At 62.2% G+C, this 21,450-nt stretch overlaps 1 protein-coding gene across 2 annotated transcripts in view; it reads right to left on the bottom strand.

Moving 5' to 3' along the window:
- HERC2 (HECT and RLD domain containing E3 ubiquitin protein ligase 2) overlaps positions 1-21,450 on the bottom strand; it is a 129,463-nt gene that overhangs the window by 5,404 nt on the left and 102,609 nt on the right. For both annotated transcript variants that reach the window (XM_066355690.1, XM_066355689.1), the window contains exons 71-91: positions 20,409-20,516; positions 19,706-19,837; positions 19,170-19,328; positions 18,976-19,094; positions 18,342-18,467; positions 17,834-17,989; positions 17,333-17,448; positions 16,616-16,814; positions 15,165-15,379; positions 13,594-13,771; positions 12,929-13,090; positions 11,767-11,858; positions 11,466-11,605; positions 9,899-10,086; positions 9,333-9,530; positions 8,462-8,545; positions 5,469-5,610; positions 5,164-5,358; positions 4,570-4,682; positions 889-1,079; positions 71-176 (exon numbers count right to left, since the gene is read on the bottom strand). In XM_066355690.1, coding sequence (XP_066211787.1) covers positions 71-176; positions 889-1,079; positions 4,570-4,682; positions 5,164-5,358; positions 5,469-5,610; positions 8,462-8,545; positions 9,333-9,530; positions 9,899-10,086; positions 11,466-11,605; positions 11,767-11,858; positions 12,929-13,090; positions 13,594-13,771; positions 15,165-15,379; positions 16,616-16,814; positions 17,333-17,448; positions 17,834-17,989; positions 18,342-18,467; positions 18,976-19,094; positions 19,170-19,328; positions 19,706-19,837; positions 20,409-20,516 — 3,119 coding nt within the window. The remainder of the gene's footprint in view (positions 1-70; positions 177-888; positions 1,080-4,569; positions 4,683-5,163; positions 5,359-5,468; positions 5,611-8,461; positions 8,546-9,332; positions 9,531-9,898; positions 10,087-11,465; positions 11,606-11,766; positions 11,859-12,928; positions 13,091-13,593; positions 13,772-15,164; positions 15,380-16,615; positions 16,815-17,332; positions 17,449-17,833; positions 17,990-18,341; positions 18,468-18,975; positions 19,095-19,169; positions 19,329-19,705; positions 19,838-20,408; positions 20,517-21,450) is intronic.

Here is a 21,450-nt window from a genome sequence, read left to right as displayed (position 1 = left end):
GCTGTCACTGAACAAGGGCTCTGACCCGGGGGTCACCACGCCCCAGTGACAGCTCGTTGAGGTCACATACCATCGTCTCCAATTCGTATCCGGTGAACAGAGAAAGGAGGGGGACAGGCACCACGCGGGCCATGCCCTCCCGGACGGCGGCCACCTGCTCGTCGAACTCATGGAGCCTGGAAGGAAAACTCCCTTTGCTTTTCCTCCTTGGGGACGGAGACCCCGCCCTGCTCACACCTGTGTCACCACCGTGAGTCAGGAGGCGCTTCAGGCACGTCCACGGCACCCCTCACAGCCGAGTCACCAGACTGGCACGGAGGACAGCCACGTGGGGTCCGAGGCAGTGCTCGGCCCTCCCTTCCTCCCCCCCGGGAGCCCGGCCCACGACCCCCACGGGGAGGGAAGAGTCCTCTGACCCCACCGTCTCCAGGGCCCTCGTGAGACAGTCGGGGCACCAGGTGGAATGGGACGCGGGGGGCAGTGCAGGGGCCTTGCCAGGCCCACCCTCAACCACGGACGCTCAGGGCCTCGTCCCCACACCAGCCAGGGGCTCCCGGGGGTGAAACCCAAGGCCACGCGGACTCGGGCGACAGGTGGAGGCAGCGACACGCAGGGGAATGCCCTGCCAGCAGGGACCACGCCCGAACGCTGGGCTGAGAGCCAGGCAGGGCGGGAACGGTGCGCGCAGTCCTGCCCCAGGAGCTGACAGAGACGGGTACACATCCCGTGACCGCTGCGGGGACGGTCCCCACTACGGGAATCCTGTTCTCTTCAGAGTGCAGTGAGAGCCAGGAACCGGGGTGAGGACAGAAGTCCCCGACCCTGAGCACAGAGGTCAGCACGCCCTGTCCACCACACTCCCGAAGACCACTCCCGCTGCCCACGCACCTGTAGTTGATGGCCATGCGCACGTACTCCGTGCGGTTGTCCAGGGTGATGTGCGAGTACTTGGAGCTCAGCTGGATGTCCTGGCCGCTGGCGCTGGGCACAGTGAAGGGCAGGCTCATGGCCTCGAACTCCTCTGAGGTGGCTTCGTTGTCACGGATGTACATGAGCCCAGGGATGAAGTCCTTGTCCACCTTCCCAGGGGAGAAGGGAGTCTGTGTTGAGCAGGGCTGTTCCCACACCCCGGATGGCTCAGAGCCGGGCGCTCAGCCCCATGGGGCTGCGGTCCACTGGGCACACGCCAGGCTGGGCGCATCCCCCGGGCCAGGAAGTGGGAGACAGCGGCACTGGAGGAATATGTAACTCAAGGACCAGGAAGTGGGAGACAGCGGCTCTGGAGGAATATGTAATTCAAGGACCAGGAAGTGGGAGACAGCGGCACTGGAGGAATATGTAACTCAAGGACCAGGAGGTGGGAGACAGCGGCACTGGAGGAATATGTAACTCAAGGACCAGGACGTGGGAGACAGCAGCTCTGGAGGAATATGTAACTCAAGGACCAGGAAGTGGGAGACAGCAGCTCTGGAGGAATATGTACTTCAAGGACCAGGAGGTGGGAGACAGCAGCTCTGGAGGAATATGTAACTCAAGGACCAGGAAGTGGGAGACAGCAGCTCTGGAGGAATATGTAACTCAAGGACCAGGAGGTGGGAGACAGCAGCTCTGGAGGAATATGTACTTCAAGGACCAGGAAGTGGGAGACAGCGGCACTGGAGGAATATGTACTTCAAGGACCAGGAAGTGGGAGACAGCGGCACTGGAGGAATATGTAACTCAAGGACCAGGAGGTGGGAGACAGCGGCACTGGAGGAATATGTACTTCAAGGACCAGGAAGTGGGAGACAGCGGCACTGGAGGAATATGTAACTCAAGGACCAGGAGGTGGGAGACAGCAGCTCTGGAGGAATATGTACTTCAAGGACCAGGAAGTGGGAGACAGCGGCACTGGAGGAATATGTACTTCAAGGACCAGGAAGTGGGAGACAGCGGCACTGGAGGAATATGTAACTCAAGGACCAGGAGGTGGGAGACAGCGGCACTGGAGGAATATGTAATTCAAGGACCAGGAAGTGGGAGACAGCAGCTCTGGAGGAATATGTAACTCAAGGACCAGGAAGTGGGAGACAGCAGCACTGGAGGAATATGTAACTCAAGGACCAGGAAGTGGGAGACAGCGGCTCTGGAGGAATATGTACTTCAAGGACCAGGAAGTGGGAGACAGCGGCACTGGAGGAATATGTAACTCAAGGACCAGGAAGTGGGAGACAGCAGCTCTGGAGGAATATGTACTTCAAGGACCAGGAAGTGGGAGACAGCAGCTCTGGAGGAATATGTACTTCAAGGACCAGGAAGTGGGAGACAGCAGCTCTGGAGGAATATGTAACTCAAGGACCAGGAAGTGGGAGACAGCAGCTCTGGAGGAACATGTAACTCAAGGACCAGGAGGTGGGAGACAGCAGCTCTGGAGGAATATGTAACTCAAGGACCAGGAAGTGGGAGACAGCGGCACTGGAGGAATATGTAACTCAAGGACCAGGAGGTGGGAGACAGCAGCTCTGGAGGAATATGTAACTCAAGGACCAGGAAGTGGGAGACAGCGGCACTGGAGGAATATGTAATTCAAGGACCAGGAAGTGGGAGACAGCAGCTCTGGAGGAATATGTACTTCAAGGACCAGGAAGTGGGAGACAGCAGCACTGGAGGAACATGTAACTCAAGGACCAGGAAGTGGGAGACAGCGGCTCTGGAGGAATATGTACTTCAAGGACCAGGAAGTGGGAGACAGCAGCACTGGAGGAATATGTAACTCAAGGACCAGGAAGTGGGAGACAGCGGCTCTGGAGGAATATGTAACTCAAGGACCAGGAAGTGGGAGACAGCAGCTCTGGAGGAATATGTACTTCAAGGACCAGGAAGTGGGAGACAGCGGCACTGGAGGAATATGTAACTCAAGGACCAGGAAGTGGGAGACAGCAGCACTGGAGGAATATGTACTTCAAGGACCAGGAAGTGGGAGACAGCAGCTCTGGAGGAATATGTAACTCAAGGACCAGGAAGTGGGAGACAGCAGCTCTGGAGGAACATGTAACTCAAGGACCAGGAGGTGGGAGACAGCAGCTCTGGAGGAATATGTACTTCAAGGACCAGGAAGTGGGAGACAGCAGCTCTGGAGGAATATGTAACTCAAGGACCAGGAAGTGGGAGACAGCAGCTCTGGAGGAATATGTAATTCAAGGACCAGGAAGTGGGAGACAGCAGCTCTGGAGGAATATGTAACTCAAGGACCAGGAAGTGGGAGACAGCGGCACTGGAGGAATATGTAATTCAAGGACCAGGAAGTGGGAGACAGCAGCACTGGAGGAATATGTAATTCAAGGACCAGGAAGTGGGAGACAGCAGCTCTGGAGAAATATGTAATTCAAGGACCAGGAAGTGGGAGACAGCAGCTCTGGAGGAATATGTAACTCAAGGACCAGGAAGTGGGAGACAGCAGCTCTGGAGGAATATGTACTTCAAGGACCAGGAGGTGGGAGACAGCGGCACTGGAGGAACATGTAACTCAAGGACCAGGAGGTGGGAGACAGCGGCACTGGAGGAACATGTAACTCAAGGACCAGGAAGTGGGAGACAGCAGCTCTGGAGGAATATGTAACTCAAGGACCAGGAAGTGGGAGACAGCAGCTCTGGAGGAATATGTACTTCAAGGACCAGGAAGTGGGAGACAGCAGCTCTGGAGGAATATGTAATTCAAGGACCAGGAAGTGGGAGACAGCAGCTCTGGAGGAATATGTACTTCAAGGACCAGGAGGTGGGAGACAGCGGCACTGGAGGAACATGTAACTCAAGGACCAGGAGGTGGGAGACAGCGGCACTGGAGGAACATGTAACTCAAGGACCAGGAAGTGGGAGACAGCAGCTCTGGAGGAACATGTAACTCAAGGACCAGGAGGTGGGAGACAGCGGCACTGGAGGAACATGTAACTCAAGGACCAGGAGGTGGGAGACAGCGGCACTGGAGGAATATGTAACTCAAGGACCAGGAAGTGGGAGACAGCAGCTCTGGAGAAATATGTAATTCAAGGACCAGGAAGTGGGAGACAGCAGCTCTGGAGGAATATGTAACTCAAGGACCAGGAAGCGGGAGACAGCGGCACTGGAGGAATATGTAACTCAAGGACCAGGAAGCGGGAGACAGCGGCACTGGAGGAATATGTAATTCAAGGACCAGGAGGTGGGAGACAGCGGCACTGGAGGAATATGTAACTCAAGGACCAGGAAGCGGGAGACAGCGGCACTGGAGGAATATGTAATTCAAGGACCAGGAAGTGGGAGACAGCAGCACTGGAGGAATATGTAATTCAAGGACACCCTGAACAGTAACTGCCGAGAGCACGGCCGTGGTGGCCCTGCCCACAGCTCTCCCCACAGAAACGGGAGCTTCATCTGCAGACACACAAGCTCCAGAGCACAGACAGAGGGCCGCCTAGATTCTCAGAGCAGGTGGGCCTGGTCCACGCACTGCCTCTGCTGCTGCAGTGACCAAGCAGGACCTCGGGGCTGGCCAGACCCCCTGGCCGGGCCCCGGCCCCCACCTTCCCCGGCCTGCCCTCCCGAGGCCGTCACCTCGCTGAGGTCCGCGATGCTGAGGCCCATCCCGGCCAGCTGCTTCCACACGGGCTCGGCCAGGCTGAGGCTCAAGGGGCTGCCGGTGCGGATGGCGATGCCCAGTAACACACCTGCTCGGCAAAGCACAGAGACAGGGGTACGGGAGTCAGTGCCAGACGTGCGTCTCTCACACTGCAGACGGGCCCTGCACTGGGCTCCAGGGCCTTCAACCAGCCCTCCCCCACCCGCAGGCCCCACCCTCAAGCATCTGCCCCTTCTGACACCAACATTTCCTTTTGTTCCCAAGGCCAGGTTTCTAACTCTTCCCCTCTACCCACCATCAGCGGTCAGCCACACCAAGCCACCCTGCTCGAGGGCAAAGCAAACAGCAGGAGCTGCTGGCACAGACCCCGGGGGCGGAGAGTAAGGGGCGGGCTGACCACCAGACCCCTCAGCCATGCCCACAGCTGCAGACACGTTCAAGATGCAGAACCGTCTCGCCCCTCCAAGCGCTGAAGGCACCCGAGCGCCGCCCGGCAGTGGCCCCGGAAAGCTGCCCGCAGACACACACGTCCACCACCCCGCCCCGCACAGCGCCCCCGCGAGGCGCACCCAGGAAGCGGAACATGCTGGTGTGCACGGGCGCCCGGGCCGCGGGGCTGAGCAGGTAGCAGTCGCGGTTGGCGCCGGACTCGTCCCTCCCGTTGGGCGTCACGATCAGCAGGGGGGTGAGCCCGTTCTGCAGCTCCTCGCAGATCTCGGCTATGGACTCGCTGTAGCCACCACCGCAGTCGTCCACAGATTCACCTGGGGGGGGGACAGCCGGCGCTCAGCCCCCAGTGCAGCCACGGGAGCAGCCCCGGGGCGCCCAGACCGCTCGCCTGCAGACCACACGCCCCAGCGCCCGCAGCGCTCACCCACGAACTTGACCTTCCAGACGCGGTGAGGGAGCAGCAGGCTGTCGGGGCTGAAGGAGCTCATCTTGGCGCACATCTGCCCGAAGACGGACTTGGTGCCGTCGGGGCCTGCGAGGCCGCCCTTGCTCCTGGAGCGTTTGACCTGGCGGAGAGCAGGGACGGGGCAGCTGTCACAGCAGGAAGCGCACGGCCGACAGGCCCGGGGACACAGGCCGCCCCTCCCTGCCACCAGCACTGTGCTGTGGGGCCCGAGGAGCCACTGTGAGTGCAGCACACGCAGAGAGCACACAGAGCACACGGGTGTGTGGTGCACGCCTTCCACAGCGAGCCTGCTGACCTCCCACCGCCGGGGGAGGGCTTCCAGGCTGAGCTCCCTCGCTCCCAGGGCGACTCCTGTCCCCACCACGTGCATCCCAAGCCCTTGAGGACCTCAAAGACCAACCTTGAGCTCCTGCCCCTGCTCAGCGCCGTGTACTCACTCACGCTTCACACTGGAGACACGGGGCGGCCCCACCACCCAGCAGCACGAGGCTCAGCCTTCAGCGAGCACCCAAGAGCTGCAGGCCCCGTGTTGGCAGCAGTCACCCGTGGGCTCAGTGACCACAGCCTGAGGCCACCTCCCCACACGGCTCCAGCGAGGGAGTGGCCCTGCCAGGAGGATCTCGGCTGTCAGAGTCCGGCACATGGCCCTGAGACTGAGCCCAAACCCTGGCTTGCCTCCTCCTTCCTGTCTGGGCCCGCCCCACCCTTGGGGTCCCCTGTCTCCAAGGACAACCACTTCACACCCTAGTCTACGCTGCCCAACCAGAGCGGACGCAGCCCTCGCCCAGGGTGGATTCAGCAGCCCGCAGCCACCTCGGCGCCCCCAAGGCACTCGGTCAGCAGCGAGAGCAAACAACAAATTAAATACCCGGTGACCACGGGGTGCCGCCTCGCTCGCCCTCAGCACCCGGACTCCACGTGGAGTTTCAGGCAGAGTGAGCACCGGCCCTCCTCACTGCACAAACCCACGCCTGGGATAGAAGCTGCGTCGGCGGATCAACACCCACAGCACGGAGTGTCCTACAGGCCAGACACCTGGCTCCACGGTCATGGGGCCGATTCTCTAAACCTCCCAGCAGCCCCAGGGCGGGAAGGAGAGGCTGTGTCCCGCACGGGGACGAGACACAGGCCTGCTTCACTCCGGATGTCACACGGCCTCTGTGCACAATGGAGTCAATGGAGAGGCGCTCTCAGCTGCCGTGAGGAGTGTGGCTGTGATGCCGGTGGTGACACCTCAGGACAGGTGCCCATGGCCTGACGGGGGACCACCCGCCCCGCAGCAGGAACCTGGGGGCTTTCACTGTCCTGAATACTCTCATTTCCTGAAACAAGCAGCATAATTCTGCACTAGATTCAAAATGAAGACTCGTTTGCAGACACTAACTCTCAGGTCCTGTAACAAAGCTAAATCTCCAGTCACACAAGGAAACGCCTCCAGAAACGACCTCTGCTCAGGGCCCGGGACACGGCACAGACAGCAGGACAGCAGCTCCGATGTGTGTCCTGGAGCCACACCAGGCAGGAGGCCGGTCCTGCCCTTCTGGACTGTTCCACGTGGGTCCCGCAACGCAGCCTGTGCCTTTCTTTGGTCAGAAAGACCGCCTGGCTCCGTCTCTGTGGACGTCCGCAGCCCCTCGGACGCCCAGGCACACAGCGGCAGAACCTCGAAGAGATGCCCGTACACCCCGCCGCCCTCACGGCTGTTCTCTTAACCGTCCCCCCACGCTCCCGCCCGGCCCCTGTGCTGGGGCAGGACGACGGGAGGAGAGAGGCCCAGTGTGTGACGGCTGACAACCTGGGACAAGGACAGACGCCCGGACACCCAGAGCCCAGCCCGGAGCCGCCCACGGCTGTGGCGAGCACGCGATGCAGGAATGCCGTGGCCTGTGGCCCTCAGCTTACAAGCTTCTATGTCTCAGACCTCACAGTGCAGAGCAAACCACAGCGGGCCTCCCCAAGGTGTGGGAACAGCGGCTTTTGCATGAGCCCTGGTCAATGGCCGGTCTGTCTGCATGGCGGCTGCCTGGCCTCTGGCGCGGCATTGAGCACGCTGACGTCCGCGACAGGACCACTTCCATCAGCCTGGTCACGCGTGTTCCCCGACAAACCACTAGAGTGTGTACTTGACTCAGATGCCCCAGGACAAGGCTGAGCACGCCCCTGGTCACGACCCAGCATCAGGGCGGGAGTCATGTGTCACCACAACGGCACAGAACAAAGACTCTGTTCTTCGTGGCTCTGCTTCTGTTCCAAGAGGTAGGACTGGGCCTGCGCAAGAGGCGCTGCCCAGCAGGCGCGGGCACCGTGTTGCACCGCGGCAGCGGGAATGCAGAGACAGCGCCTGCCTGGCCCCCTGGTCACTGCCAAGGGACACATCAGTGACGCCGGCCTAGGAGCTGGCAGAGAAAGCCACGAGAGCCGGGGAGGCCCTGAGGCTGGGGGCACAGGGACTGCGACCATCCACAGGCGACGGCTCTGACTGACCCGCTTCTCAGAACCTGACCCAAGGGGCTACGTGGAGACCCCCGGGTGGCTGCCCTGCGGCTGCATCCCAGGACAGGAGCACAGTGTCGGCCTGGCCGAGCACTCGGGACAGGAACACACGGAGAACACGAGCAGCAGACGATGCCACAGCCCGCTGCACGGGACAGGGAGGCACCCAGGCCATCCAGCGTGGTGAGCAGAGCACACAGGCATCCAGCGCCAGCAGGAGCCGCCATCATGTGGCAGAAAGACGAGCAACACTTCGTCTTCCCCTCCTGCTCGTCCGCACGTGAGCCTCCAACCTGGAGGAAGCGCCTGCCTCCCCGCCCGGAAGCCTCAGCACGGAGCCCACGCAGGGGCACCTGCATTCCAATGCCAGCCGAGGCCAGTTTCCCCGCCCCGCCCCGGGGACGGCTGGCAAGCAGGACAGAGCCACAGGCGGGCACAGAGCCCCGCCCGCTGGTCACCTGGATCCGGTTCAACTCCACCACGGGGCCGTGCTGGCGGTCTCGCACCATTGTCGCTTGGACCACTTTTCGAAAGGCCACCTCCTAAAATGTGACAAAATTTAGAATCTGACACAGGAAAGTGGTGACAGTTAAAACCCACTCCAAAGCCATTTGCTCAAGAACAGGTGCCCGCACATGCGCCTTCCCGAGCTGGGAGACGGCCGGGAGCAGCGGCCCTGATGCCCCGGGCCTGCCCCAGGTGCTCTGGCCTCCAGTGACAGGACTCGGGACCCAAGGCCCAGGGCAGGGCTGCTGGGGACCCATGCTGACCCGGGTCTGGGGCCAGGCCCTGGGGACTGATCAGAACTGCAAGGCTCCCCAGCCCGACTCTGATGACTACCCTGGGCCCACTCGACGACTAACCCCCGGCCACGCCTCAGGGCTGCTGCCTGGCCGAGGCCCCACAGAGCAGGGGCAGTGAGCCCTGGGGCAGGCCAGGTGCGGGGTGGGGACAAGGACACGATGAGGGGGGACCACAGGCACCCGCCCTGAGAGAAAGCAGCCTCAGACGGTGAGGAAAGCGAGGCTCCACGCACCTGGGGCATGAGAGCCCCCCAGAGCTCACTGCCCGGGAGGCAGAGAGCACCTCAGGATGGAGGCCCGGTTCCACCAGCCTCCCCACAACTCCCTGGGGAGGCGAAAGGTGGTGACAAGGGGGAAAGCACGGCTCCAGAACGAGGCTTCTCTGTCGCGGACGTGCCTGAACCCCCTACCACCCCCAGCAGAGGAGGCACAGCAGGTGCGTGAGCGTCTGCCTGGGGTGGAGAGCCGCGCCCGGACGCCCCCATGTGGAGCTGCCGCCGGGTTCAAGTTCACCGCCCCGGCGTACCTTCCCCTGGGAGATGAGGATGCCCCGCAGCGTGTCGAAGCCCACGGCAGGCCCGAGCCCCGTCTCGTGCAGGGCGCCCTCCAGGTCGAACATGGGGATGCAGGGGCAGAAGAGCTCGGACAGGTGGTGCAGCAGCAGCAGCCGGTTGCGCAGGGCGATGACGGGGATCTCCTGCAGGTGGTTGTACTCCATGGGCACCTGCAATAGCGGGGCGTCAGGGCCGCGGCTCGGGGTGTGGGCCGACCCCGAACACAGCTCCTGGCCACAGGGCAGCGCTCCCACGCCCGTGTCGGCCCAAAAGCCTCGCTGCAACAGCACCCGGGCCACCGTCGGCACTGCGTGGACCACAGGGCACAGTGGGAGCCACGTGGCTGCGGGCAGCTCAGAAGGGTTTCATCAGCACACACAGACCGCCGGCTGACGTGAACGGTAAGGTTCACACAAGCACTGCCTGAACTTTAGAGACCTGAGTTCCTTCCCACGGAGCACCTGATGGCACCGGGTTCACAGGAGCCTAATGACTGCCACCGCATGCCTGTCCCGAGCCCGCCAGCTGCAGCACCCACCTGTGCAGGGAGCTTCCCAGAGCTGGCCGGCTTGCTGGTTGACCAGGCCAGCGTGTGTGCCGAGCCACAGGCTACGCGGTTGACCTTCTTGCCCTGCAGAGCGGCCACCAGCCGGGGCCTCTGGATGGCGTTGGTGGTTCCGTCCCCTAGCTGACCCTCGTCATTGTCACCCCAGGTGTAGACTTCACCTGCAACAGCAGATGTGGGAGCTCGGAGCTGTCCGTGAGGACGGTGAGTGCACAGTCTGTCCACCCCCACGCGGGGTGAGACCAGGTGCACACGTGGCCGGGACGCTTACAGCCCTGTGGCCCGATGTGCCGTTTCTGATCTTAAAACCTCAGTGTCTGGTCAGTGAATGGAACACAACTGTTTTCAATCAGAATAAGACGGTAAAACAGACGCTGGTGTCCTGAGTACAAACTGACTTTGTATGTTAAACGGAAGGCCAAGAGCCAAGTTTCTAAAAACCCATTTTTTAAAGGAACCAGTAATTCTTCCCAACATGCATCTCCTCAGGGGCCCCCTCTCCCGCTCACTACGCTGGGCCCCGCGCCCCTCTCCCGCTCACTACGGCGGGTCCCGCGCCCCTCTCCCGCTCACTACGCTGGGTCCCGCGCCCCTTTTCCACTCACTACGGCGGGTCCCGCACCCCTTTCCCGCTCACTACGCTGGGCCCCGCACCCCTTTCCCGCTCACTACGCTGGGTCCCGCACCCCTTTCCCGCTCACTACGCTGGGTCCCGCACCCCTTTCCCGCTCACTACGGCGGGTCCCGACCAGGAGCTGGCACACTGCTCTGAGGCGGGGTCGGCTCTCTGGAGGCTCTGGGGCTGGGAGCCACGAGCACCCCCTGGATGGCAGCACCTGTGAGGTCACGGGCAGAGCCAGTGTCCCACCCTTCCCGCCGTCCACACGTCCGTCCCAAAGCCATGGGCGCTGTCAGACACGAGCGAGGACAGGTGACCTCCCTGCAGCGCGTAGCTGAGAGCAGGGAATCAGTGTTGGGTCCCCAGGGCCACCCTGAGGCTCGATGAGTCACCGGAGGCCTCACGAGATTCGGGATGTAGTCACGCTCAGGGCTGACAGTTGTCACAGCTTAAGGACACGAGCACATCAGCGCAGGGGAAGGCCCCAGATGACGTCAGAGAGGACCAGACACATGTCCTGTCCCAGGGAACGCCTGGGCCGCATAAGCGGTGACAGCCCAGGTGAAGTGCTGTCCACCTGCAGCTCGTCAGAGACCTTGCTCCCGGGACTTCCACCTCTGCCCAGACATCCCCATGTCCCCGACCCCAGAAAGAAGCGACCCCAGTGAGGCCTCGCTCAGCGAGGGGCGGGGCTCCTCCTGAAACCCCGGTCCCTGGTGGCGGCAGGGCCGCCTGCGTGCAGGGCTCTGAGGGTCCTGTCCCGGGCCTGCACCGAGAGCTGCGTTCTGCACAGCCGAGAACTGGCATGCTCACGGGTGTGCACGCCGGGGCGGAGGACGCCCTCTCGGTCCGGGTGTGGCCCCCGCCCCCTGCTGCGCGTGCGCAGAAGCAGAGCGGCGAGCTCGCAGGCTGCCCACCCACCGTCCTCTGTGCAGCACACGCAGTGCAGGGAGCCGGTGGCGATGGCGGTGACCTTCTTCCCCTGCAGCCCCTGCACCTGCCGCGGCCTCCTCACATGGTCGTCTGACCCATGGCCGAGCCTGTGGTAGTCGCCTTTGCCCCTGCGCGCAAGGAAACAGCGCTCCAGAGTGCTCGCCCAGCCGGGGCCGCCCTGCTCCACCCTCCTGGCACGGGCACCGCCCACCGCGGAGCCACAGACCAACCCATGGAGGGCAGTGGGCATGACCTCAGGTTGAGTCCCGCAGGGACCTGCCTCGCGTACCACGTGTACACAGCGCCGGACTTGGTCAGGGCCACCGAGAACTGGGATCCGCACTCCACTTTCACCACCCCAAGGCCCGCGAGGGACTCGATCTAGGAGGAAGAGGTGCAGCTGGACGGACTCCAGCGCAGAGGCTGCAGCCCACCTGTGGCCGGGGGGAGCCGGGGGAGCCGGCCCGCAGATCACGGCTGAGCAGGGGGCGGGCTCTCAGGGGAGCCGGGGGAGCAGGGGGCGGGCTCTCAGGGGAGCTGGGGGAGCAGGGGGCGGGCTCTCAGGGGAGCTGGGGGCGGGCTCTCAGGGGAGGGGGGACAGGGGGCGGGCTCTCAGGGGAGGGGGGGAGCAGGGGGCGGGCCCTCAGGGGAGCGGGGGGGGGGGAGCAGGGGGCGAGCTCTCAGGGGACAGGGGGCGGGCTCTCAGGGGAGGGGGGGAGCAGGGGGCGGGCCCTCAGGGGAGCGGGGGGGGGGGGAGCAGGGGGCGAGCTCTCAGGGGAGGGGGGACAGGGGGCGGGCCCTCAGGGGAGCGGGGGGGGGGGGAGCAGGGGGCGGGCTCTCAGGGGAGCTGGGGGCGGGCTCTCAGGGGAGGGGGGACAGGGGGCGGGCTCTCAGGGGAGGGGGGGAGCAGGGGGCGGGCCCTCAGGGGAGCGGGGGGGGGGGGGAGCAGGGGGCGGGCTCTCAGGGGAGGGGGGACAGGGGGCGGGCCCTCAGGGGAGCGGGGGGGGGGGGGGAGCAGGGGGCGGGCTCTCAGGGGAGGGGGGACAGGGGGCGGGCCCTCAGGGGAGCGGGGGGGGGGGGGGGGAGCAGGGGGCGAGCTCTCAGGGGAGGGGGGACAGGGGGCGGGCCCTCAGGGGAGCGGGGGGGGGGGGAGCAGGGGGCGGGCTCTCAGGGGAGCAGGAGGCGGGCTCTCAGGGGAGCTGGGGGAGCAGGGGGCGGGCTCTCAGGGGAGCCGGGGGAGCAGGGGGCGGGCCTGTGACCACTTCCCCAGATTCACTCTCCCACCCGACTCACAAGATGCTAGGAGAGCACACAGCGTTCACAACTCGGCAGGACCTCCGGGCCTGCACCCCCTCTTCCCCGCACGCTCACAAGACTATCTGTAAAGAGGGGAGAGACCCGCGCTCCAGGGACCTTGCTGCGTGGGGCCTGGGCAGCAGGAGCAGAAATACCTTCATGGGCACTTTGCAGCCGTCACTGCCCCCGCGGCCGAGCTTGCCATAGTCCCCGTCGCCCCAAGACCACACGGTGTCGTCGTCCGTGAGGCACAGGGTCTGGGCGTCCCCACTGCCACAGGCAACGTCGACCACGCGGTGGCCCTGCAGTGCCTCCACCTTCAGAGAGACAGGACAGCGCGGTTACCTGACCACAACGGAACAGAGGCCGGCCCACCCAGGGGAGGCGGTCCGTGTGCCGAGGGACGCCCACTTTCAGTCCTTACAGAGAACAGCTCATTTAACAACCCCATCAGACCAAACAGAAAACACCGCTGTCGCCCTGAACTATACTGAATACGTATAAAGCACCTCATCCGCATCTGGCAGTATCACTGTCGCTGGTGGTGGTGGAGGGGCAGGCCCACACGCCAGGCAGCTGCACCCCCTGCCCTGCCTCACTACCTGGGTCCCCTCGAAGACAGAGCACGTCCCAAGATGCCAAGTAAGTCACCATTCTAAACAGAAACCTTTCAAGCACGATCCTGCTTAGACAGCCCAGGGAATATGCACCAGATGGCTTCTATTTCCACTGAAAGCAAAACCCTCTGGTAACACCCAGGCGACAAGGGTCACCTCTGAACAAGGACGAGCAGCCCCCCAGGCGCAGAGCTCCCCCTCACCAGCTTTGGCTTTAACTGGTCCTCGCTGTCGCTGTGCCCCAGGCGGCCATACCGGCCCTTGCCCCAGGTGTACAGGTCCCCAGCGGAGGTGACGCAGGCACTGTGGGCCCCGCCTGCAGCGATGTCAGCCACCTCGATGCCTCTCAGAGACTCGATGACACGGGGACGGTCACACGGGCTGTGAAACAGTGCCACCATAACTGAAGGTCAGCTCAACACCATATTTTCCTAATCCTTAGACATTTTCAAATGTCAAGCTTCTGGTCTGCTGCTCACACAGTCAATGTCTCCTTCTCAATTTACATCCTTCAATCTTTTTTGCCTTTATGGTTTTTTTTTTTTTGACAGAGTGTCAGAGAGAGGAACAGATAGGGACAGACAAGAAGGGAGACAGATGAGAAGCATCAATTTTTCGTTGCGGCTCTTCAGTTGTTCATTGATTGCTTCTCATATGTGCCTTGATATGGGGGGGGGGGCTACAGCAGAGCAGTGACCCCTTGCTCAAGCCAGCGACCTTGGGCTTCAAGCCAGTGACCTTTGGGCTCAAGCCAGCAACCATGGGGGTCATGGCTACGATCCCACGCTCAAGCCAGATGAGCCTGCGCTCAAGCTGCCTACCTCAGGGTCTCGAACCTGGGTCCTCTGCATCCCAGCCTGACGCTCTATCCACTGCCCCACCGCCTGATCAAGCTACCTTTTTGCTTTTTAAATTTTTTATTCTTCGTGACAGCTGATACACCTTATATGAGTTTCAGGTGTCCACCCTCTGATTAGACATTATAGAACTTACTAAGAGATTACCTCAATGAACGTCACACTCACCTGACACCACACATGGCTATTAGAGTGTTACTCACTATACTCCCTGTGCTGCACTTAGCACCCTGGGACTGTTCTGGAACTGCCAATTTGTACTCCTTACTCCCTACACTTTTCCATCTGTGCCCCCAATGCCTTCCTATCCGGGAAGCATGAAAATGGTCTGTGTTTCTGTTGTTCGTTTTTTAGATTCAATTGTTGATAGATACGTATTTATCGCCATTTTATTATTGACATTTATCCTTTTTTTCTTCTCCTTCTTAAAGAAGACCCTTTACCATTTCATGTCACTTATTTCTGTGCCAAAGCTGTCACCACTGAAGCAGATCACTGTCAACATGGTCTGAAAACCGAAGCACCGCTATTCTGTGCAAGCATGAACGCCCGCCGGTCCCACACAGGAAGTACCTCCCGTTGCCGTGGCCCAGCTTCCCACCCACACAGGAAGTACCTCCCGTTGCCGTGGCCCAGCTTCCCACCCACACAGGAAGTACCTCCTGTTGCCGTGGCCCAGCTTCCCACCCACACAGGAAGTACCTCCCGTTGCCGTGGCCCAGCTTCCCACCCACACAGGAAGTACCTCCCGTTGCCGTGGCCCAGCTTCCCACCCACACAGGAAGTACCTCCCGTTGCCGTGGCCCAGCTTCCCACCGACACAGGAAGTACCTCCCGTTGCCGTGGCCCAGCTTCCCTCCCACACAGGAAGTACCTCCCGTTGCCGTGGCCCAGCTTCCCACCCACACAGGAAGTACCTCCTGTTGCCGTGGCCCAGCTTCCCATCCTCTGCTTCGCCCCAGGAGTACACCTCTCCTTCCGCAGACAGGGCCAGGCAGTGCTTTCCTCCCGAGTTCACGGCCACCTTCCGGATGGAGACGTGCTGGATGGATTCAAGCAGCGTCGGCGTGGACACGGACTCAGTGCCGCCGACTCCCAAGCGGCCGCCAGCACCATACCCTGTGGCGTAGAGCTGAGGCAAGAAAGAGGGGCGGTGGTCAGAGCCCACCCAGGGAGCCCAGAGGTTTAGCGTCTGGAACCCAATCCGTGCTCAGACATCTCGACCACAGAGACACAGAGCTGGGGATTTTAAAATCGCAGGGGTGAGACTTGACTGGTGCCTTATCGGTGCTCTTGCAAGGGAAGAAGGCATTATGACTGTAAGAAATAGCAAGTTCACAAAATGCATTTTATAAATAAGGTCTTCCTGGAAGCATTTCTGCTTCTGTCTAGAATACCAACTGTAATTAATACCAAGAAGAAAAAATAAAGGTTTATATATCCACCATGTGCAAAGCCTTGATGAGAGCATTCACAAATTATAAACAGTATTTCATCAAGGCAGCAGGTAAACCACACAACAGAATACACTGTTTTTCTTTTACTCTAAGTGGGTAATGGTTTGGGGACACAAAATATCTTTATCACTCATTTAAAAAAAACTGAGTGCCTACTGGAACGCGTGTCAGACATGCCTCCGATGAAAAGTTACATGCTGCTTCACGTCATCGCACACGCGCTGCGGGGACCTTTGGGGAAAAAAACATCAGGGATGACACAGGAAATGGAACTGAGCGCGCAGGGGGCGGTCTGAGTGGCGGCTGCTCCCTGGGAAAGGGGGACTGAGGGCCCCACGCTCGGCTGTGGGGAGCCGTGCCATTGGGGAGCCTGCCAGGGCTCAGCTGTGAGTGGGAAGTCAGCACTGGAGGAGTGGGGAAGTGGGGAGCCCCTCCCCACGGACAGCGCCCGGGGCGGCGCGAGCACGATACCTCCTAGACCTCACTTTCTAGAGAACGCACAGGAGACTGTGGAACACAGGAAGGGAGAGCACAGAACATGACTGAATAGCCACGAGTTCACATAAAAGTGTCAACTATTTCCACCCACCAGCAGCAGTTAGTTACATTTTTAAGACAGCCTAACAATAGCAAAAAAAAAAAACAAAAGAAAAAAAAAGGAATATGCGTAACGGATTCCTGACATGGAAACCCCTCAGACACTCCTGCACATGAGCTACATTTCAAAGTAGAAGCGGGGAAGTCCAGGATGTGCTGAGGTCGCGCAGGGATGCTGTGGGGCAGTGGTGTCCAGCGCACACAGAGCGTAAACCTGAGACGGGATTTCAGGATGGGCTCACACACCACGAACCACACTGCGCTGCGGCCCCGGCATCTCCGGGTTAGTGTCAGCGACGAGAGCGCACCCTCACCTTCCCGTCAGCGGTGACCGCGAACAGCGTCTGCTCTCCGCCGATTAGCTGCACAGGTCTGAGGGTGGCCAGGGCTTCACACGGCGTGGGCACCTTCACCTTGGCCCCTTCGATGCCGCCGAGCTGGCCCCTGTGGTTATGCCCCCATCCGTAAATGGTGCCGCTGCCGCCAGCTGACAGGGTCCAGTCGTCAGGCCGCCTGGAAGCAGAGGGAATGAACACGCGCAGCGGAGGGAAGCGGAGGGAATGAGTACGCGCAGCAGAGGGAAGCACAGGGAGCGAGCACGCACAGCAGAGGGAATGAGCACGCGCAGCAGAGGGAAGCAGAGGGAGCGAGCACGCGCAGCAGAGGGAATGAGCACGCACAGCGGAGGGAAGCAGAGGGAATGAGCACGTGCAGCGGAGGGAATGAGCACGCGCAGCAGAGGGAAGCAGAGGGAGTGAGCACGCGCAGCAGAGGGAGTGAGCACGTGCAGCAGAGGGAAGCAGAGGGAGTGAGCTCGCGCAGCAGAGGGAATGAGCATGCGCAGCAGAGGGAAGCAGAGGGAGTGAGCTCGCGCAGCAGAGGGAAGCAGAGGGAGTGAGCTCGCGCAGCAGAGGGAAGCAGAGGGAATGAGCATGCGCAGCAGAGGGAAGAGCGGGGGGGGGGGGGGGGGGGGGGGGGGGACGGGACGGGGGGACTCCCCTTCGCGCACGCGCCCCGACCCAGGAACAAACCTGTTCATCCACTGCACCAGCTGCTCATCCTGCTCCCTCCTGAAGACGTCGTGGCTCTCATGGAGAACGTCCAGGGTCTCGCTGTCAGCCATTAACTCACGGATCTTCTTAGCCACCTGGACGGCACGACCACAAGACGATCAACACCCACCTCTCAAGGACAAAGCCTGTCATGTTGAGGTACAAGACAGGAGGCGCCCCCACGGGAGACTATCCGGGGACACCAACATCAGCACTGATTCCACAGGTCATGAGCAAGTCCAGTGACTGCGTCACGTCTAAGGTGGGGAAGACGTCTGGCAGGACCGTCCCAGCTATGGTTCACTAACACTTCCGCTGAGACCCGGGTCGGCTTGTTCACTTGCCCTGCATGCCTTCCTGTGGGCTACCCTGGCATGAGCCATGCTGCTGTCTCAGAGCCCTGGCGCTGTCTGGCACAACATGGGAACCCCGAAAACATTTCTGCACCCGAACGCACTTCCAACATAACAAGCTGTGTACCTCGTCAAGAAACACCCGGGGCAGCGGCGTTCTCTTGTCCAGGGCCACGGCCACACGGGAGGCCATGCAGTACCTCCGGAACCAAGCCCACTTGTGTGTCTCGGCACAGCAGGGAAGAGTGTCTAGTTCCAAGTCGCAAGCTAGAGCCACCAGGACCTGCAGACAGCAAAAAGTAACAACACAGGGACCCTCGGAAGTACAGTGAACACTCCCCCTCACCAACACTGCGTGCCCGCCAGGGTGTCCCTGCCCATGACGCGGGTGGCTCCTCCCCAGCTCCCTGCGATGCACCTGACACAGCAGCTCAGGACAGAGAGCCGCCACGACACCCCTGCCCAGGCCAGCGCCTCGCAGAGCACACTGACAATCCCACTATGGGGCTCGGACCACGGTCACTGCTGGGACATCCCACATTCAACCGCAGCGATGCCACCCCGTCCTCAAGAGCCTGGCAGGGTGCTGAGAGACAGCCCCGACCCCGACCCCACCTGGCCCCAGCCCACGCTACCTTGAAGAAAGGGCTGTGCAGCAGCTGCTTGCCGCCCCGCACCACGGGGTCTTCGTACTCGAACTGCCGCTCCAGGGCCTCCGGGAGGCCCTTCACCAGCGCGGCCAGGGCGCTGCCCGTGAAGCTCTGTGAGGACACAGTGCACCTAGCGCCCGGCTCCACGCAGGGAGACCGAGGCTTTTTTTCTAGGAGTCAAGTGCTTTGTTATATTTGTATTATTTTCCCTAAAAACGAGTGACGATATTTTCCAATGAGAAAAGACAACCTAAAAGGACGACAGACATGAGAACCCAGGACTGGAGCTCCTCAGGGGGTCTGGTTTCAGTGGAGCGGCCCCCATGGAGCCCACCCGCCGCCAGCCAGCGCCGTCTCCTGCACACTCAGGATAGCACGTTCTTTTCACATGAGCCACCACGCCCAGGACACGAAGACTCGTCATGAAGTTCAACAAACGAAACCCGCGCTCACAATCTCAAGACGACGTTTTCAAATACAGAGCCCAGCTGCACCCAATCCCTGTGCAGCACGAGGGGTCTCCCGTGCCTGTGCCTCTCACTCTCCCGCGGGACCCTCCCCCCCCAAGAACGAGGATGGGACCTCCTGCCGCCCCCTGAGGGCCCAGCAGCCCCCGTACCACAGTCCTGGCCTCCCCGTCACTGTCCCCCAGCAGCCGGCCAATGTTGATCGACTGTCCAAACTCCGTGGTCAGCAGCCTCCGCAGCCTCTGCAGGGCCCACATCCGGTGACTGGCAGCTGAGGGGGGCGCACAGAGATGTCAGCCGCCACTCCCTGTCGGGCACAGCATGCGGGGCCGCGCGGCATGCTCACCTAAGGCACTCAGCTGTGCACACGCAGCCAACGACGCGGCCAGGCGCGGGACAATGCTCCTGTTCGAGGCCAGGTTGAGTCGGAAGTCCAGCAGACACGTCACCAGGTCCATGGAGGGACAGGAGAGCACGCAGCGATCGGAAAGGAGGTCTTTAGGGCCTAAGGAGTGAGCAGCATGACTGTCCCCATGCTGGACAGGCCAAGGGACGAGGACTCCTCACCTGACCAATAAGGAGTGGTCTTGTCCACCCAGAGGCCATGGTGAGAACCCACTGACCCACCCACCTACAACACACGACTGCATCCAACTCTTACACTTTATAAACCAAACAACTTAAAACCCACAACCAGCAACAGCTGCTTGCCCACTGCTGAGGCTGGAGTGCTCAGGACACTGGACGGCTGAGGGCTCTCTGCAGACCTGACCCTCGGCGCAGTGGAGCCCAAGCAGAGCCGGCTCCTCACGCAGCAGGAGGAGGCAGACCGCCAGCACTGAGTGGAGGGCCACCGAGCCCTGGGTGCTGCAGGCCCCTCACCTGCGGCTGGCATGATGGGGTAGACCGTGAAGCGCCAGCCCCAGCCGTTCACGGACCCGTCGCTGATGAACTTCCACTTGAGCTCGTCCCCCGGGATGCGCAGCTCACTGGACCAGTCGGACCACTCGCGGCCTGGCGGAGGACACATACCTGGGGTGAGGCCCCTCCCTCACCCCACCCGCACCAGCTTGTTCAGACACAGAGCAGAGCCTCTCAGTGTCTGAAGGACGCTGGCTCCTCCCACCTGAGCTCCCCACGCTGTCCACACACTGCAGATGAGGCACCGCTACTGGTGCTGCCGCTCAGCACACTGCCCCAGGTGCTGGGGAAACTGAAGGAGGGGGGCGCCCTGGGTAAACACAACCACCACGCACTGTGCGAAGCCCACACAGCCCACAGCACATTGGGGGCCCCAGAGCAGTGTCCCGGGAGGGTGTGACAGGACGGCCATCACCCAGGCCACAGGAGAAGGAGCCCCACCTCCCTCACAGATTGTGTGAGTGTGCAAAGGCCTGAGCACACAGGTTACCCCTGGGACACGAGGGCAGCTAGCACAGGCCACGGCGAGGCTGGTGAGACCCGCTGCACTAGGCAGGGGAGCCGCTCACGGCCCTCCCCAGAGTCACACAGGAAAGCAGCGGTGCTCTCTGCTAGTAACGCGATGGTTGCTCCAGAAGGCACCCTGCTCCGCCTCCCTTCCCACCTGAGCGCACGGAGACGATCCTGTTGACACCGTCCATGACAGTGAGTGGGTCGTGGCGCCTCTCCGTGGAGCACTGCCGGTCAAACTCCACCCTGAGTCCTTCCGCACCTTGAGGACAGGTGAGCACAAAGCAGTGTGACCCCTCCCGCCAGGCACGCCACACAGAAGGTGAGACCAAGGTGGTGTCTGTCAGGAAGAACAGGCCTCGAGGACAGTAACTGCATACCAACTGCCCGCTCCTCCACGGAGGACGTCCCCCGCCCGGGGCAGCCAGGGACACTCCTGCCCAGCCCGCTCCCCCACGGAGGACATCCCCGCACGGGGCAGCCAGGGACACTCCTGCCCAGCCCACTCCCCCACGGAGGACATCCCCGCCCGGGGCAGCCAGGGACACTCCTGCCCAGCCCGCTCCCCCACGGAGGACATCCCCGCCCGGGGCAGCCAGGGACACTCCTGCCCAGCCCGCTCCCCCACGGAGGATGTCCCCGCACGGGGCAGCCAGGGACACTCCTGCCCAGCCCGCTCCCCCACGGAGGACATCCCCGCCCGGGGCAGCCAGGGACACTCCTGCCCAGCCCGCTCCCCCACGGAGGACATCCCCGCACGGGGCAGCCAGGGACACTCCTGCCCAGCCCGCTCCCCCACGGAGGACATCCCCGCACGGGGCAGCCAGGGACACTCCTGCCCAGCCCGCTCCCCCACGGAGGACATCCCCGCACGGGGCAGCCAGGGACACTCCTGCCCAGCCCGCTCCCCCACGGAGGACATCCCCGCACGGGGCAGCCAGGGACACTCCTGCCCAGCCCGCTCCCCCACGGAGGACATCCCCGCCCGGGGCAGCCAGGGACACTCCTGCCCAGCCCGCTCCCCCACGGAGGACATCCCCGCCCGGGGCAGCCAGGGACACTCCTGCCCAGCCCGCTCCCCCACGGAGGACATCCCCGCCCGGGGCAGCCAGGGACACTCCTGCCCAGCCCGCTCCCCCACGGAGGACATCCCCGCACGGGGCAGCCAGGGACACTCCTGCCCAGCCCGCTCCCCC

This window comes from Saccopteryx leptura, chromosome 13, assembly GCF_036850995.1.
Source record: "Saccopteryx leptura isolate mSacLep1 chromosome 13, mSacLep1_pri_phased_curated, whole genome shotgun sequence".
NCBI lineage: Eukaryota > Metazoa > Chordata > Mammalia > Chiroptera > Emballonuridae > Saccopteryx > Saccopteryx leptura.
Note: the sequence above shows the minus strand (reverse complement) of the source record. Positions and strands in the feature narration are given on the sequence as shown.